General features: G+C 39.2%; 1 protein-coding gene across 1 annotated transcript; it reads left to right on the forward strand.

Annotated features, from left to right (window-relative positions):
- Window positions 1–6,474: 6,474 nt before the first annotated feature.
- CD274 (CD274 molecule) lies at window positions 6,475–16,124 on the forward strand. The gene is given in 8 exon segments (XM_043514827.1): window positions 6,475–6,542; window positions 7,259–7,612; window positions 8,555–8,848; window positions 11,126–11,236; window positions 13,127–13,151; window positions 13,153–13,181; window positions 13,843–13,908; window positions 15,043–16,124. Coding segments are annotated over 8 exon segments (957 nt in total). The 5' UTR covers window positions 6,475–6,487; the 3' UTR covers window positions 15,066–16,124.
- Window positions 16,125–18,022: the final 1,898 nt, after the last annotated feature.

Raw genomic sequence — 18,022 nt, forward strand, 5'->3', positions numbered from 1 at the left:
AGTTGTAGCACAGTGTGTACTTTCATGGTGTGTATATTGATCAGTGCTTATACACCCTGTCTTTGTTTTTCATTCACACTTTCATTTAATACGATTCACCCCACCCCTCACTGAAACTGAATTCCTGGGGAAGTTTTTCTGAAGTGTTTATTGCTTGCAAAACATAAGGTAAAATTCTTATCTTGTGTAGCTCTCTCAACCATCTCCAATTTCTGAGCACTAAGAGCCCAATTCTTCCATTTCCTAAGTGCATGTAGCTCACTGAACTCAATGGATATGTACAAACTTACAGAAGAGCAGGATCTGTTCCTCATTCTGCAAAGCGGGCAGTATGTCTTTATATAAAGAGTACAGTAGAACCTCAGAGTTACAAATATCTTGGGAATGGAGGTTGTTTGTAACTCTGAACAAAACATTATGGTTGTTCTTTCAAAAGTTTACAATTGATCATTGATTTAATACAGCTTTGAAACTTTACTATACAGAAGAAAAATGCTGCTTTTAACCATCTTAATTTAAATGAAACAAGCACAGAAACAGTTTCCTTACCTTGTCAAATCTTTGTTTTAACTTTCCCTTTATTTTTTTAGTAGTTTACGTTTAGTTCTGTACTGTTGGGTTTTTTTTGCTTTTTTTTTTTGATCTTTTTTCCCCCCTCAGCTGCTGCGGATTGCATACTCCCAGTTCCAAATGGGGTGTGTGGTTGACCGGTCAGTTCGAAACTCTGGTGTTTGTAACTCTGAGGTTCTATAGTATATCATTAAACAGTTTTCTAACTGCAAAAGAATCTAGTGCAAGCTGTTCTTAGTTCTGTCTAGCTACTCACAAAAATCCACTCCCTCAACCACAGTACCTTGGGTACTTTCAGATTACTCAGTACTTGAATGTGTACATTCAAATGGTTCTGTTTTTTCACTTGTTTCTATAGGACTTTCTATGCCTCTCCCACACTTTACAGTAACAATGTTAAATACTGACCTACATCTATGTATTTCTTCCTTGAAATTTGTACTGTGGCTGGATGTCACAACAGATAGGAAGCAGAGAAATACTTGCCACAGTGTTAGATGACCTTTAAAGGTGGCTTCCTGTGAATTCAACTGTTGTTCTCATACACATACCCTGAGCTCTACAAAAACACAACAAACTGGTGCACTTTAAAGTGATTGTGCTTTAAATGTCATGTTATGCTGTGTTACTGGTGTAAATCCAGAGTAACTATTGCAGCCAAATGGAGTTGCTTCTTAGTTATACTATCAGAGGGGTAGCCATGTTAGTCTGGATCTGTAAAAGTGGCAAAGAGTCCTATGGCACCTTATAGACTAACAGACATATTGGAGCATAAGCTTTCGTGGATGAATACCCACTTCATTGGATGCATGTAGTGGAAATTTCCAGAGGCAGGTATAAATATACAAGCAAGAATCAGGCTAGGGATAATAAGGTTAGTTCAATCAGGGAGGATGAGGCCCTCTTCTAGCAGTTGAGGTGTGAACACCAAGGGAGGAGAAACTGCTTTTGTAGTTGGTGAGCCATTCACAGTCTTCCTTTAATCCTAAACTGATGGTGTCAAATTTGCAAATGAACTGAAGCTCAGCAGTTTCTCTTTGAAGTCTGGTCCTGAAGTTTTTTTTGCTGCAGGATGGCTACCTTTAAATCTGTTGTTGTGTGTCCAGGGAGGTTGAAGTGTTCTCCTACAGGTTTTTGTATATTGCCATTCCTATTATCTGATTTGTGTCCATTTATCCTTTTACATAGGGACTGTCCAGTTTGGCCAATGTACATAGCAGAGGGGCATTCCTGACCACCCCCTCCCGGGGCCCCTTGACTGCCCCTCTCAGAATCCTCCACCATCCAACCCCCTCCCCCGGCTCCTTGTCTCCTGACCACCCCTTCCCGGGACCCCACCCCACCCCTATCCACACCCCTGACCCCTGACAGGCCCCCCAGGACTCGCACACCTATCCAACCACCCCTGTTCCCCGTCCCCTTACCATGCCGCTCAGAGCATCAGGACTGGCAGCCATAAGTAGTACACCGTAAGTAGCACATTCCTATGGGGAGCAACTTAATACACTACACCCAGCCCCGCTCATCCCTTTGATGGTCTGGCATTCTTAAAATATGTTCTCTCACCTCTTATAAAAAATTACACTACAATTAGCTTAAAAACTTGAAAACTTAAAAACTTACAAACTGTGTATATTACAGTAATCGTTAAATGTATAATGTTAATAAATACATAGGTTTGATGAAACAAAGTATTTGTACTTAGATGCCTGTGCTTAATTTGTGTTTTCGATGATTTACCTTCTAAAAAAAAATCTGTCATGTCTCGCACCCCCAGAAAGGGCATCTCGCACCCTCGGGGGTGCATGCACCCCAGGTTAAGAACCACTGCACTAAACTGATAAGATCTGCATTTTAATTTAATTTTAAATGAAGCTTCTTAAACATTTTAAAAACCTTGTTTACTTTACATACAACAATAGTTTAGTTACATAATATAGACTTGTAGAGAAAGACCTTCTAAAAACATTAAAATGTATTACTGGCATGCAAAACCTTAAATTAGAGTGAATAAATGAAGACTCAGCACACCACTTCTGAAAGGTTGCCGACCCCTGTACTATTATAAAGTCAATCAGACTATGGTGTTTAACATTTAATTATGCCCTACCCACCCTGTAGTGTTTAAAGAACCACAGTACGAGAAAGCTAATGAAGTTGATGGAGCTTTTTGTTCCTCTGATCTTAACATAATGGACCCACTTTTATCTCAGTTACAAACACTGGTTAGAGTACATTGAAACAGGAGGGGAAGCTCTTACTGTCCCAGCAAAGGGAGGAGAGGGAGCTGTGGGGGAGCTTTGTTTCCCCCAAGCAATAGAGAAGAGGGGAATGCTTTCCCTTTGCTTTTTCCAGAGGAGGGGGAGCTGTGCTCTCCTCACTTCTTTTACTTTTACTTCTTTTACTGCTGAAATTTCTCACCATTGCTAACAGCAGTTTAGCGCCACCCCATGTTAGCAATATTGGGAGCCCTAATGTAGGCGGACCGCTGGCTGCCACCAGCATTCCAAGCACTGTTGATCAAACCTTGCTCTGAGCATGGTTAGATGAATGAGGCTTAAAATGTTATCTATATTAACATTCCGAGCATTGCCATCTCTGGTGGAGTTGCACCACTATTAGCAATGCTAGGGAATTTTTGCAGAAGTTTCCCTAGTGAAGTCAGTGGAGTTACAGCAACATAAAATCTGTCTGAGAGAAGAATTGGAAAAAATATCTGTGTTCTATGACTCTTTATGAGAAATCATGAGTCTTCTCAGCACAGTCCATGCCCTCAAATCTAGTGTTGTCAAGTCCCAGACATGTGTTATACCCTAGCACAATAGCAGATATGCTTGGTTAATTATCAGCTTAATACTGAAATACAACTAGAATGTTGAAGAAAAAAACAGTTAAGTAAATGGTAAACTCTTATCAGTATATAATTAGGAAGGTAGATAACTATTATGGATACCTAATTTCTTATTCAAAACCTAAAGGCAGTTTAATAAAAGTGTTGCCAATTTCTAAAGCAGTTTATGTGGGTATGAAATTTGGGGATCTAAAAAAAATAAGAAAAAATCCTGTAGTCCTCCGTACTCACACAAAACTCACTGATGGGAATTTTGCTTGAGTATAAGCTGAAAAAGGACTGTACGATTTGGCCCTAGGGTATTCTTCTTGTTTAAAATGTGTACTTAGAAATGTATCCCTTTTGAAATGAAGTTAGCTTATGCAGTTAACATCAGCAGTACTTTTTTTGTAGTTTACACTCCCACATAAGACTTATAAAAATCAGTTAATCCTGGAGTGAGTAATTTTTGGTCTGACGGGTGAGAAAAACTTATGCTTTTAGTTATGGGGGAGGGGAGGGGGAAGCACAGGGAAGCAGATTTTGAGCTGGTAGATTTTTTTTTTTCTTCACAGTTTTACAAGGCTGCCCTCCTACACATTTGCATCATCTTTAATGCTTAATTCCTGCTTGTATTTGTGATGTAAGTGGTGGGCTTCAAGACCTGTTTCCATAAGTGTGCAACAAGAGGACTGAGTGGACACAGTAGGAGCCAAAAGGAAGCTACACCTTCAAGCAGCATTCAGGAGAGATCTCTAATTAAATAATAGTGCAGACAGAGAAAAAAGATCAAATGCCCCTTTGCGCAAAGCCTGGACTCAGCTTCAGAAGGAACAAAACTCCTTTCTAATTTGCTTCTGGTTCTTCTCCTTTCCCTTTGGGAGACCTGGAGAGTCTCATTCACTGACGAGCCTTCCAAAGAGTGTGTAAACTCCAACAGAGTGAGGAAAAAACTCATAAGATTCAGCTGATCTCTAGATTTTTCCATACTCCCGAGAAACCTGCCCGACCCTTCCCACCTGCCGAGCAGGTGAACAGTCTTAGTCTGATTTTTCCCATCATAGAGAAGCTCCACTGCACCTTTCCTCTCTTCACACTGCAGTTCCCAGTCCCTGGATTTAATTCCTTCCTTCAATAGAGTGGGAAGCCAGTTCTCTCAAACCTAGTACTCCCTTACTTTTATCTCTTGTTCTCGGTATGATTATTCCATCCAGCTTGATATTTCTGGCAAGTGTTGTGGTATGGAGCCAACTGCAGCTCCTCTTTTCAGGCCAGCCTATAAAGCCCCTTCCCTCCTGGCCCAGAAAGTTATTTGCAGACCCTTTTGCAAAGAGGCATTTTTTTAGGGATTTTCTCTTTGTGTCAAGATTAGCAGACTTTACCCTTGTGCACAGCTGTATATATTCACAAGATGTAAAGATCCCCCGCTTTGGAGACATGTGAAGGGGAAGTTTCAACAGAAGAGGAGCCACACAGGATGCATTGTATGCAGGCTGTAGAGGAGTTCTTTAATGGCAGTCCTGCCCGGGCTAGCTTGGGGGGAACAAGACAAAGTGGGCCAAGGGAGAGGCTGAGAACTCAGTCCACAACTGATGTGCAGAGCCAATAGTTTTTGGGCATAATTTAGTATGTGCTTCAGCTTGGCTCAAAGGGATGGATTTTTGCTTGCCAAACCCCTCAACCTTCACTTTAGGTTTCATACAGGTGAAGTGAATTTCACCTTTCGCAACAGAACATGTTACTGTGACTTAAATGATGTGCCTTAGATATGCCTCACATGCTAATTACCTGTAAGATAGCAATGTCGTGTACTGGTTTATTTAGGAGTTTTTCCTGTGTATGTACATGTGTGGTGTTAACAATGGACATCAGGTTGGCTAACTCTGAATCTTGTAATCTTGAGAGCTGGAGTTAGTCACAGTGTTTGTGGGGAAGACGCTATCTGATTAAATTTTGTCCCCTTCTTTTTTTTTTTTTTTTTTTTTTCTGTTCGTGGATCATCCACCAAGATCTTACACAAATGTTTTTCAGGCTATGGATTATTTGAAAGGCTTTCATTTTTGCTATGTGATGTTTGCAGGTCTCATGGTACTATAATGGGTTTCCCTTCCACATGCTCTAGGTTGCAGGTGGGTTTAGTTTTTAAGAAGCTGGAGGAACTGAAAGTTCTCTGGGAGTACAGTGTAGGTATTCTGCTGCAGGGGAACAGAGTTGTGAGAGGCTTCAGAGGAGAATTCGGATTTTTAAACCATGTGGTAGTGTCTCTTCATTTGGCTATTCCTGATGCTACAGTATTGTTTCTACTCCCTGACTGGATGACTGAAACTTTTAAGATAGGGGAATAATCTTATTCCCATGCAAATATGCATATTCCTGTTCTCCAGATGTGAACTGAAACCTGTATTTGTGAATATATGTGAACTGCAAAACTAACTGATACAAACATGGCTGAACCTAACAACCATTCAGAATACAAACATTCACACTCTGGTTTTGTGTCATTCAACTAGCTCTATTGACAGCAGATATGTTTCATGATGAGTTAAAATAAGGGAGAGCCCTCCGCTCCCTTTCCTCTAAACCTACAGATGGAGAACTTTTCTCTCCTCTTTTTGGTTTGGAGGAACAATGTTTCCAGATAACTTCCTCCCTCCTCATTGGCTAGTACATTGAGAGTTCCCTACTATAATCTACTTTAACCAATGTCTGTGTATGAGCACTTACTCTGTGGCATAAATTGATGAAAAGTGTATTGTTACATTACAAATGATGGATAAATGTGGGAATTTTTTATTTTTTTTAATTTATTTTTAAATCTGTTGTCCAGAAGTTGACACAGCTATATGCTGGAGCAGAACAAGGATTTTATTACCTGATTTACCAAAATATTTGCAATTTCCTCCATAGTCAGATACAATACGAGACTCCTTATGTAGCTTTTGGCAATCTGGCATATCTCTGTTTATAGTAGAACTCAGTGCCTATGTGCAGTTACTACATTCTGCCTGGCTAAAGTACAGTGTATAGTGTAATGTTAGAAAACACACCATAATAGGATTTTGTATCATTTTAGGTTCTTTCTGCAAGATGGAAAATGCATTGCTTTTGTGTATATTCGTGTCCCATTGGCATTTCCTAAATGGTAAGAAGCAGAAATATTTGCTTAGGTTTTTTTTTTTCAATGTATGGGCATGGGAACTATACCTTCCAACTTAGTTTTTCTTAAACTGTTAGGTTAAAAAAACACTGTTTTTTATAGTTTAAATGTTAAGCCAAACGTGTGCTTGAAAAGGGCTAGATTGATGTAGCTGGCAGGGGTCAATGTTTCAAAACAGTGTGTGTGGGGGGGAAGGGGAGGTATAAAGAGCAGATGTAAAGAACTGCACAAAGGAAGACAAAGGAAGACACTGCAGTGCGCAGGTTTTATTGGTCCACAAAATCCAAGAACTATGCTACATATTCTTGAGTGTCATCTGCTAGCACTTTATCTAGTAACTATTTACTTACATACATACATACATACATAGAGCACTCTTGTAACAGGAAGCAGCGGTACAAGCTTCTCCACAGTGTTCTGAAAATAGGGGCCAAGAGGACACCCACATCTAGTTTATCTATACAAATATCCTCTGTGTGTGTGTGTGTGTGTGTGTGTGTGTACAACGCCGGTGTAAATAGCCATTTAGGTACCTAACTGGTTGTGTGCATGCACAAATGCCAAACTTGCACACAGACATTGTGGATGTTTGTGTGCATAAATTAGGCACACAGAAATGTATCCACACAGTTGGTAAAATATAACTTTGAAAATCGTGTTCTTTTTGGAAAAGAAGTTTTATTCTGAATTCTGTTTTCCAGCTTTATTCACAGTTGAAGTTCCCCAGCCACAGTACATTGTAGAATATGGGAGCAATGTGACCATGGAATGCAGGTTTCGAGTGAATGGTCTCTTAAAGCTTCAAGATTTAAGTGTCATTTGGGAGAAAAAAGAGGAACATACAAAAGAGGTTTACAAACTTCACAAAGGAAAGGAAAACTTTAATAACCAACACAGCAGCTACAGCAGAAGAGTAAAATTGTTGAAAGATAAACTGCAATTTGGAAGGTCTATGCTTCAGGTCACCAATGTAAAATCTACAGATGCAGGGACTTACCTCTGTCTCATTGGCTATGAGGGAGCTGACTACAAGACGATCACTTTGCAAGTGAAAGGTAAGCATTTTTTCCAGATAGTGGAAATCAGTTACAAGTCTCCCCTCACTGACTTCATTGGGATGGCAATAATGCCAGAGGGTGAAATTTGGCCCTTGGTCTGTAACTGGCATTCACAATGTGTGTAAGATCTAGCTCAAGCCTCTGAATGGTGCTGACACCTCTTGCCCCAGGCTGTGACCCCGATACAAGTTATATGTTGCCCTCATTTTCTTTCTGAAAAATTATGGATTGCTTGTCTCAATACTACTAGGTATATATTGTAGGTTGAACCTTACAGTTCTGCACAAGAGTTTACTCAGTATCAAGAATGCAAAATTCACTACAAACTGTTCTCCCACAAAGATACAGTGGAAAATATGTAGACTGGGGGAATATTAATATCACTTTGATGCACAGATATTTATGCAAGTAATTCCCCCAAATGCTGATGGGAGCTATGGGATAAATTGTGGGTTCTGGTGTATGTATGAGGCAGAATCCGTAGGACCCCAATTGTCCACTTGGGTTCAGCATCCAAAGAGGCCTCCACTGACCTTCTGAGGCACCCTCCTGGCACTTACACAGCAGCCCAAACCCACACCTACCTCTGGGTGGAGTCTGTGACTCTGCCCTTTTCTACTACACATGGCAGTGAAACAAAGACCAACGTTGGGGAGGCCAGCTGAAGAAAGCACTGGATGCTAAGGTTGATACAATATTTAAAAAAAGTTGCAAAACTGTAGTGAAAATAGCTCAGTCCAGGTACAAAACCTACCTCTCCACTTTTACCATAATGATGAAGCAAATAATAATGATGTTTAACTTGATCATCAAAAAAATATTACTTGCTCACATGCAGAATTTTGGCTCGCAAAGAGCGTGATCTCCTAAAATAACACACACTCTTCTGTCAGCACCATAGCTATAATAGCTTTTTGTGTCATTGTTGTTTTTGTTTAGCTCCTTATAGAAACATAACCAAAAGAACTGTGATTGTCCAGAGGACTGCAGGACAGAACGAATGGGAGTTAACTTGCCAGTCAAAAGGGTATCCTAAGGCAGAGGTCATTTGGCATAATGGGGAACATCAAGACTTCAGTGACAAAGCAAACACAAGTTATGAAACAGGAACTGATCAACTGTACAGTGTGACAAGCACACTTAAAACCAACACAAGTACTAATGAGACTTTTTACTGTATATTTTGGAACAAAGAATTTAAAGAAAACACATCTGCTATTTTAATCATACCAGGTAATGTTTCTTAAGTAAGGTTGTCTAAATTGGATCAACCACAACCTGCTCTTCCTAATCTAGACAAGGCCAAGCAATATATTGTAGAAATGGGTATAGTCTGGGGGCTTGAATTTTAGGCCTAATAGCTGGAAACTCTTGTGGGGGTTTTTAAATCTAGGCTCTTACACAAACTTCCTCTATGGCACTGGGTAAGTCACAGAACTGCCCTGCCTCAGTTTCCCACATGCAAAATGTAGCTAATACCTTGCAGAGGTGTGTAGGCATTAATGTGATCGTGATTGTAATGTGCTCTGAACACTGAAAATGCTAAGTGTTGTTATTAGAATATTTTTTCACCATGTTAATATTTCCAGTATACATGGAGTGGGTGGGTGGTGATTCAAGGTGGGGAGTTCTGCACGGCTTTAAAAGTTATGTGAAAGTTGTGTATGAACCTGAGGGTAGAAAATGTCCCAGGCTAGCTGGAGCTGAGAAATGAAACCTTCCCCTGCAACTTAATCGTAAACATGTACAGTTTGGGGATGATAGCCATCAATTCCTTATTCCTACATTAAATTTAAACAAATTAGTACCAGAATCAATATCTGTACATAGAATGGAGTGGGAGGAAGACATTGAATAAATCCAAAAGTACAGACGGGGCCCCAGGAAACTGCTGGAATAAATCATCAGAGCGAAAAAATGTTATAGTGAGCAAAGTATCAAGATGTGATGGTATTTAACAAGGGAGTGAAATGATTTAAACAGCAAAATCCCCAGGTGAGATACAGTCCAGCCCTGTAATCCTGGGTGTAGAACTCTGCCTTTCCAAAAGGATACTCCCCAGTCTGTTTCCTCAGCAGCTATTGTGATAGCCATTTCCTTGAACGCCTATGGAAGAATGATCCCGCTGCATCCTGTCACAGACCCGTTTGTGTTATCCAGTGCACCTCTTTGGATACCACTGACTCCAGAAGCAAGGATAAATATTAAATTGTCTTCTACCTTGTCTGAAACAGTTTCTGTTTATTGACTTGTCTCACATGGCTTGAAGTGCAGCGTCAGGGTGTGTCCTTGAACTCAATTTAAAATGTATCACACCCAAATTTGTGCATAATCACCCTAAGGCACATATAGCAGATAACAGCAGAAGCAAAAGAGAAAGCAAAAATAAATAAGCTGCTTGAATATCATTCTGAAATGCCGAGAGCAGGGTGATAACATGCAGAGCGGGAGCAGGGGGTTTATACCTGCGACCTGAACAGGGAGGTGTTAGCTATAACTTCAGATGGAGGTTTGCAGTGATTGGTGTAAAATCAGTTTCTGCGCTATTGTATATCTTTTCCTTAATGATTAAGCTCCCTCATAAAATGTTAGCCTTCAAAAAGATTAATATCATCCTGGGGCGTATTAACAGAAGTGTCCTGTGTAAGACACAGGACGTAATTGTCCCTCTGTACTCAGTACTGCTGAGGCCTCAGGTGGAGTACTGTGCCCAGCTCTGGGCACCACTCTGTAGAAAAGATGTGGAAAATGTGGAGAGTCCATTTAGAAAGCTTGTTTAGTCTTGAGAAAAGAAGACTGTTATCAGATTCCTTCTCAGTCTTCAAATATATTAAAGGCTCAAATGTTCTCCATGTCCACTGAAGGGCCAGGCAGTGCAAGAAGTAATGGGCTTAATCTACAGTAAGGGAGATGAGGTTAGATATCAGGAAAAACCTTCTAACTGTATAAGGGTAGTTAAGCTCTGGAATAGACTTCCAAGTGAGGTTGTGGAATCCCCATCACTGCAGGTGTTTGTCCAACCTGTTCTTAAAAACCTGTCAGGGATGGGGTGCGTTTACTTAGTCCTGTCTCTGCACAAGGAGCTGGACCTGCTGACTTCTCAAGGTCCATTCCAGCCTTACATTACTATGATTCTGTATTTCCTATATGAGTATAGTAATGAGTCATGGACATGTCTTGTGGTGGTCAAAGTTGTTTGAAATTCTTAAAATAATTATTGTAATTCAATAATATTAACAATATTCTCAGGTTGTTGGGTTTTGAAATAATCGCAGAGAAATAAAATCTATATAACTTATAACCTGTATTTTTAAATGGTGACAATTTTTTGTGAATTTTTTCCATTTTGTTTAGTTCCATGAGCTCATTGATAATCAAGAAAAAAATGACACTTAAAAAAAAGTTTTGTTGAAATTTCTAAGATTCAAAAAAGTTTAACCTGCTTGAGTAATTTAACTGATTACTGTAACTTGATTATTTCCCTAATAATTTTCTTTTAATCCTTTCTAGATGATACAGTGGATAGTCAAAGGATTAACAGTAGACACTATTTTGTAACAGCTGGGGCTGCGTTGGTTCTCTTTGGATCATCGCTTCTATTTATGCTCTGGGTAAAAAAGGGTATACATTTTTTTTGCCATATTTTTCTCCTTTTGTTATGTTTGTTGATACTAATAGGATTGAAATCAACTGATGATGGTCTGTTCCAACTCTTTCACCCTGAAAACTCCAATTCTCTTAATTTTTTTATCACATCCTTCCTGCTTCATTTGTTTTTTCTTAATCTGCTCTCACCACATAAAGAAAAGGAGTACTTGTGGCACCTTAGAGACTAACAAATTTATTTGAGCATAAGCTTTCGTGAGCTACAGCTCACTTCTTCGGATGCTGTAGCTCACAAAAGCTTATGCTCAAATAAATTTGTTAGTCTCTAAGGTGTGCCACAAGTACTCCTTTTCTTTTTGCGAATACAGACTAACATGGCTGCTACTCTGAAACCTCTCACCACATAGTAATGATTAAGGTAGTATTTATCATCTCCCTGGCACTGGGAACTATTTGGTTAATGCATTTCCATTGGTCAATCTGTAGATGATGCTGCAGAGTGTTTTGAATGGTGCTTTCCCCATTCGGAAGTGAAAGCATTTTCTACTCAGCTGGCATTGCCAAAGCTGCTTCCAGTTCTGTGGTTTCCCGCATGAGATGGAACCTACATGTCATTAGGCTAGCATGATAATTGTCTTTTCTGTCATAGCTTCTAACAAAACTGTCTGAACTTTGACTCAATAACTTTATAAGGTAACTAAATGAGTGTATTCTAGTTATATTTTTTATCATGGCTAAAATGTAACAGAAAAGATCATAAATAGGTATTTGCAAAAATTTTTGAGATTTACATCTTGAAGATTTTATCACAAGAGGTACTCCCCCTCCCCATACAGTGGTTTGCCACCACTAGTTTGTTCCATTTTCTTGATTTTTTTAAATTAGATTTTCTTTCCTCAGTTAATATGAGTGACTTAAAAAAGCTGGTAGTTTCAGGATCAAACTGGGTTGCAGAGAGATTACCTGAAAAGTACTGGAGGTCTCAGTGTTGACACACACCTGTTATGCTGACAGAACCACACCAATTTATCATACTGTAACAATATGACCAAAAATGCATGAGGAAGCTTGGGTCAGGCAATGGGCTAACGGCTTACCAGAAACTCTTTTAAAATTATTTAGTAAGCATAAACACACAGCTGGCATGAACTTCAACTGGAAATAATACAGAGCTGTGTGGTAGCTTTTTTTGGTAATAACTCTCAGTAGAGGTATTAAGGTTATGAAACTGTTTTACTATTTCAAGCCCTGTAATATATTCCCCCATCACCACCCCAGCTCTGGAAATAGCAATGCTTTCTGGCTAGAAATCACATGGAAAAGGTCTTCCATCATCAAAATTTATGATAAGATCTCCATTAGGACTGCATATTCCTAGTCCATCAGGTTAATGATAGCATAACATTGCTATGTCAGACTCTGTTAATCTCTTCACACAACTTCCCCCTGCCCCACATAAGAGGGTGTTATGGAGATGTCTGTCTCAGGCCCTGTATAAATGTTTTGTATTCTTCTATAATAGCCCCACAAGTCATGTCAATAGAGGTGTCAGCAATCAACAGTACCTTTGCTATCAGAGTGTAGTGGGAACAGGAGTACATAGTGAAAGTGGAGGAGGGAACAGAGGAAATCCTTGGTGTCTCAGAAGATTTCCTCCTGGGAATCTGATATTAAGGACACATTTTTCCTAAGTTACAAGAAAAAGTAATATTTTAGCTGGTTTTTTCCCAAGTTTGCACTGGAACAGTAACAAAGGTGATTTTTCAGTAGATACAAAACCTAATTTGTAGTCTTTTAGGTAAAAATATACAACAGCAAATAAGTTAGATAACTATTTCAGGGGTTTGTAGGAACGCTAAATCTAAAATGAGTATTTTCTTTCATATTTTCCTTTTTCTCTTGCAGCTACAAAAGATCAGGACAGGGAGACGTACAAATAATGCAGCAATGAAAGTGATAAGTAAGTATTGCATACATGTGGCTGGATGTGCTTCAAGTGAAACTGGCTTAATTGAGAACTCACTACGTAATAGGGGCAACCCTAAGCAAAATTGTATTCTGCTTCATTTTGCATTCTTCTTTTAAGTTGTCTGATAACTAGACAGTAATAATTAAACAATGAACTTGGTGCCTTTTATTTTCTGAAATAATGAAAACATATATTCCAAACAGTAAATTAAGTACAATATCAGACTGGACCAACTTCACATATTACAACAATAACAGTCATACCAAAGAGAAATTAGTGTTGTGGCTAAAATTGTAGGCAAATACAAAGACCAAGATTTTAAAAAAGTGACTAGTGATTTTGAATGGGTCAGTTTTTGATTGTCTATTTTAAGATGTCTTAAAATGGCTCAAGTTCCTCCCTCCTCCAGAGGCTACATCAGATGAATAGTGTTTGAGAAGGAAAAACAGTTTTTAGTTTTAGTTCTATAAAACAAACTGTTTTATGCATTAATACTTCTTGTAAGCCTGCAGTTCAAATAGGCACTCAGCTTATCTAGAATGCCATGGTCAGAATTCTTTACAAAGGATTTATGACCATACATTCAGGGGAAAAAAATATGCTCACTTGTGTGTATATGTGTGTTGATATTTTATTTTTATTATTTTAAAAGAATTATCAACAGATGAGGAAGAGGGCGATTGCAGAGAGATTTCTCCTGAGAATGAAGAATTGGAAAGTAAGTACAGGTGAAAAAGGAAAAATAGTAGCAAACTTCAGACAGTACAAATCATCTGCCAGCTTCCATGTCCAGGAAGAGGGCATAGCCCTGTGGGAGTTGGAGCTTAATGGCAGCTGTTGCTAAGGGAACTGATAGATTAAGAACTGGCCTGTGGATTAGTTTAAAAATTTAGATGCAGATTCTGAGCACTTCCCAGTCCACACTCCAGTGGTTTTAGGGGATCCTTTCCCAATTATTGACTGACTGATCTGAGGCCTCCTATTTTCCTTTCTCCCACCTGTTAGTTACATTTTTTGTTTTTAAATCTTTGCACTGTAGGGAATCTTTCTAGGTCTCTCTGGCTGATCTCCAGAAAGGAGCTTCCAGGCAGGGAAAGACCAGTAACTTCAGAATGAGACCCCTTTACAATTCTTCCATCGCTGGTTGATGTTCAGTCACCTGGAGATAAACAATCACCCTTGTTAGGATGCTGCAACGTGGAGAAAATATTAGAATGCTCAGTAAAGTTCATAGACTACATTTTTATGTATTTGTCACATGACTCTGTCCTTGGGAATGGGGCAGCACAACCAGCTAAGCTGGAATTTGATAGCAGCTAGTAAAAGGATAATTCCTCCTTCTCTGTTCGCACTTGGAGATTCCTGTGAGTCAATTGCCACAGATGCTAATTTTGGCTAAATCAGGTCCAAAGTCATCAAGAATATAATTGAAAAATATGGTCCATCAATCAGTTAATTTTTAAACATCAGCTAGTTTAGCCTTGTTTGCGCTAGACAAGTACAGCTGAATTAAAAATTGATCTAGTTAAAGAGGTACAGACCTTTAATGTGAACAAATTTTGCCTGGATTGGGCTCATGATGTGGTAATTGGACAATTACAAGCCACAATAGAGATTATTTATTTTCTTCTGGTGTTAAAAAGGTGGATCAAATTCTGCATTGATTTATATCCACTCAACCCTATTGGCTAAATGGGTGCAACTTGGGGCAGAATTTGTGTAGTAGTGTAGGCTATGTATTTTTTATTTATTTTACTTTTGGCTTTAGTCAGACTAAAGATGGGAAATGATATCATAAATGTGTGGTGATGTCTTTTTGTAAAATGCTTGTATAATTTTTTTCTTTTCACAGATGTACGAATTGAGGTGACTTAATGCAGAATGTTTTCTTCCTTCACTGAATATGTTCTAGAGCTCTGGAAGTTTTATTTTAAATACTATTTTAAAATGTCCTGGTCTGATTCTCCTTTCATTTACACCAGTGTAAATTCAGAGTAAATTCACAGAAGTTAATGGAGTTATCCTGATGTAAAACTGATCAGGATCTCTGTGTATGTATTTGTATTTATTTAAGTTCCTACATGTCTGCTTTGTCCATTATGCCCGTTTGTGGATGTTGTTCAGTTTTTTAAATACTTCCATCAAAAAAGAAAGCACTTTAGGTCCCTACCCTAATGCATTTCACACTTGTTTTTAAAATATTCCAATTTTTCTCTGAGCTATACATTCCCTACTGAGACTCTATCACTTCCAGCCTCCATGGATGAAATTGTCATCTCTTTGACCTACACAAGGATAAGGAAGAGACTGAATGTCATGCATGTGGGCCACCATCTCTCCTCATTGCAGATTTTAAGATATTGGCTAACGTTCATCAGTTAGTTAGTTAGTTCAACAGAGAAAAGGCTGTTTAACCCTCTTGTCAATATCACGATTCCTCCTGGGTTGGAAGTCTGCAGATAATCTCTTGCACTTTGAAGATGCTCCAGAGAGTTAGAAGTTCTACTGTTTACTGTTACTAGGGATATAGTTGGCACCACCAGTTTGCAACTGGTCATTATTCTGATCAACCCTCTGAAAAGCAAGACTTTGGACCTTCTAGAAGAATAGCCTATGGAGTAGACTCTTTGGAAACAGTTGAGATGGAACGTCTGCTATTCTATGATACAAAATAAACTTTCATGATTTAGTTGGGGATTGGTCCTGCTTTGAGCAGGGGGTTGGACTAGATGAGGTCCTTCCAACCCTGATATTCTATGAAATCATTTAGCATGCATTTTGGGAGCACTTTCGAATTCTAAGTATCATTAAGCTATGGTTTGGTTATATTTTGCAAGATACCTACTTGTCTTTACTGTGTCTTTATTTTACTATGTCATAAATTATTAGAATTATTTATTACAATAAAAATTCAAAACTATATTTTTTAATAAAGAGGGTGTTTTGTTTCCTTTTGTATCCTATTTCCTAAGCACTCCTCCTTTGTATAACATTTTCTCCTTACATTGGCATGTCAAGAGCCTGCTACAAGGACAAACACTTATTAGGATGTGTGTATGTTATTACAATAACTTGAAATATCATTCACAGTCACTCCAGGTAACCTTTTCCAACCTCCCATCATGAAAACCATCATTTGATATCTGGAAACTCACTGTACTCAGATCTAAGTTTCAGACTTAAAGTAGCCAAGTTTTTTCTGTAAAGAAATTAAAGGGGTATTAACACCTATGGACAAAGTTTATGAACCTTCCTGCAGCACTGAAACAAACTGAAATCCATAGGGTGAAATTTAGTCCTGTGGATAGGACTACCACTTAAGTTTCACGTAAGCCCTGTTTTGAAGGCTTAAGCGCATAGGCTCTGCTGGGGTGAATTGCTTCAGGGAGAATAACTCCTAAAATGAACACAACCCTATTCATTCAAAAAGTCCTCATGCATAGGATCTTACTGAGGACTTCCTAAGAGAACAAATACTGACTTCAGCATTCGTGAGATATGACTTTATGAAAAAGTTGGAGAACTTTAAAACAAAGTGGAGTGCCTCTCTTTTCAAAATGCTAGTATTCAAACAGGTTGTGTGAGTCACTTCAAATGTTGCAAAAACAAAAACCCCCAACGCCTCTAACTATACTATACCACGGTGAGAGCAACGTGCTTTAAATCAGGTTGCCGTGACCTAAAGGCCTAAAGGCCAAAATGTCTGACAGCCGTGGCCTCCTCCTTTTAAAGGAAATTGGAACCTAGCTTCCTTTGCTGGAATTTGGTGAAGGGCTGGGCCTGGCCGCTTTTGTCATACTGATCACAGAAATCATGAAAGTCATTGGTGTGGTGTGGTTGCTTTATGCTGCACCATGGATGCATTTTGGCTGTAAACCTGGCTTAACTACCCCAAGGAGCCAGAGGGAACCTCCACTGGCATAGTGCTGATGTAGGGGGTCAGACACCACTCACCAGGAGTCTCATGCTGGCGTAGGATGGGAAATGGGCATGCTGATTACTCATGAGTACTGTTTTAAATGTAACAACTCCCTCAGCCCCTCTAAAACCCTGATCATGCTTCCATTAAGGTCAATGGCCAAACTCCCATTTGCTCCAAGGATGCAAGATTGGGGTCTATATCCCCAGTCCCACTCCTTGGAAAAGCACCTAATCCTCTTTTACATGCAAAGATTATTTCATATCAGTGTGGTGCTGCTCATCCAAGCTGGACTCTGTGTTTTTGAATTTCTCTTTCTGTACAGCAACAGCTATTTGCATGTTAAAGTCAAAAAGCAGAGGAGTTCATCTAATTTCCCTTTGCTGGCCACATTTCCCTAAACAATTCAATAAATGTAAAAACAATACTACACAGCCAATGTATAGTTCCTTGTTGTCATAGTAGGGGCTTTTGTAGAATGTGTTCTCATGGCACCACCATTTTTACATTGCCTGACTTCGTGTGTTTATATTTGCAACCCTAATTTTGTACTAACAAAACATTTTTGTTTCATTTCTATAGCTTTTATGTGGGAGGAAAATAAAAAGAACAAGTATTATGATGCTATGGAGTGACACTAGTATTGCCAATAGTCCCGTATGACAAGGGAGGTCCCTTATTTAAATAGAAAATTGTCTGTCCCATACAAAATCAGTATGGGATGCCTTTTATCCCCTATTTCAACAGCAGGGGGCCAGTACTCATGGTACATCTTTCCACTCCCCTCCCGACCCTGGCTTTTCAGTGCTGTGCAGGGAAAGAAAGACCAGGCTGAGGTCAAGGGCCAGGGTCCAGAGGAGAAAGATGCACCTGAGACAGGGCCCCCTGCTGATTCCAGCCCTTGATCACAGCC

This window comes from Dermochelys coriacea, chromosome 5 (assembly GCF_009764565.3).
Source record: "Dermochelys coriacea isolate rDerCor1 chromosome 5, rDerCor1.pri.v4, whole genome shotgun sequence".
NCBI lineage: Eukaryota > Metazoa > Chordata > Testudines > Dermochelyidae > Dermochelys > Dermochelys coriacea.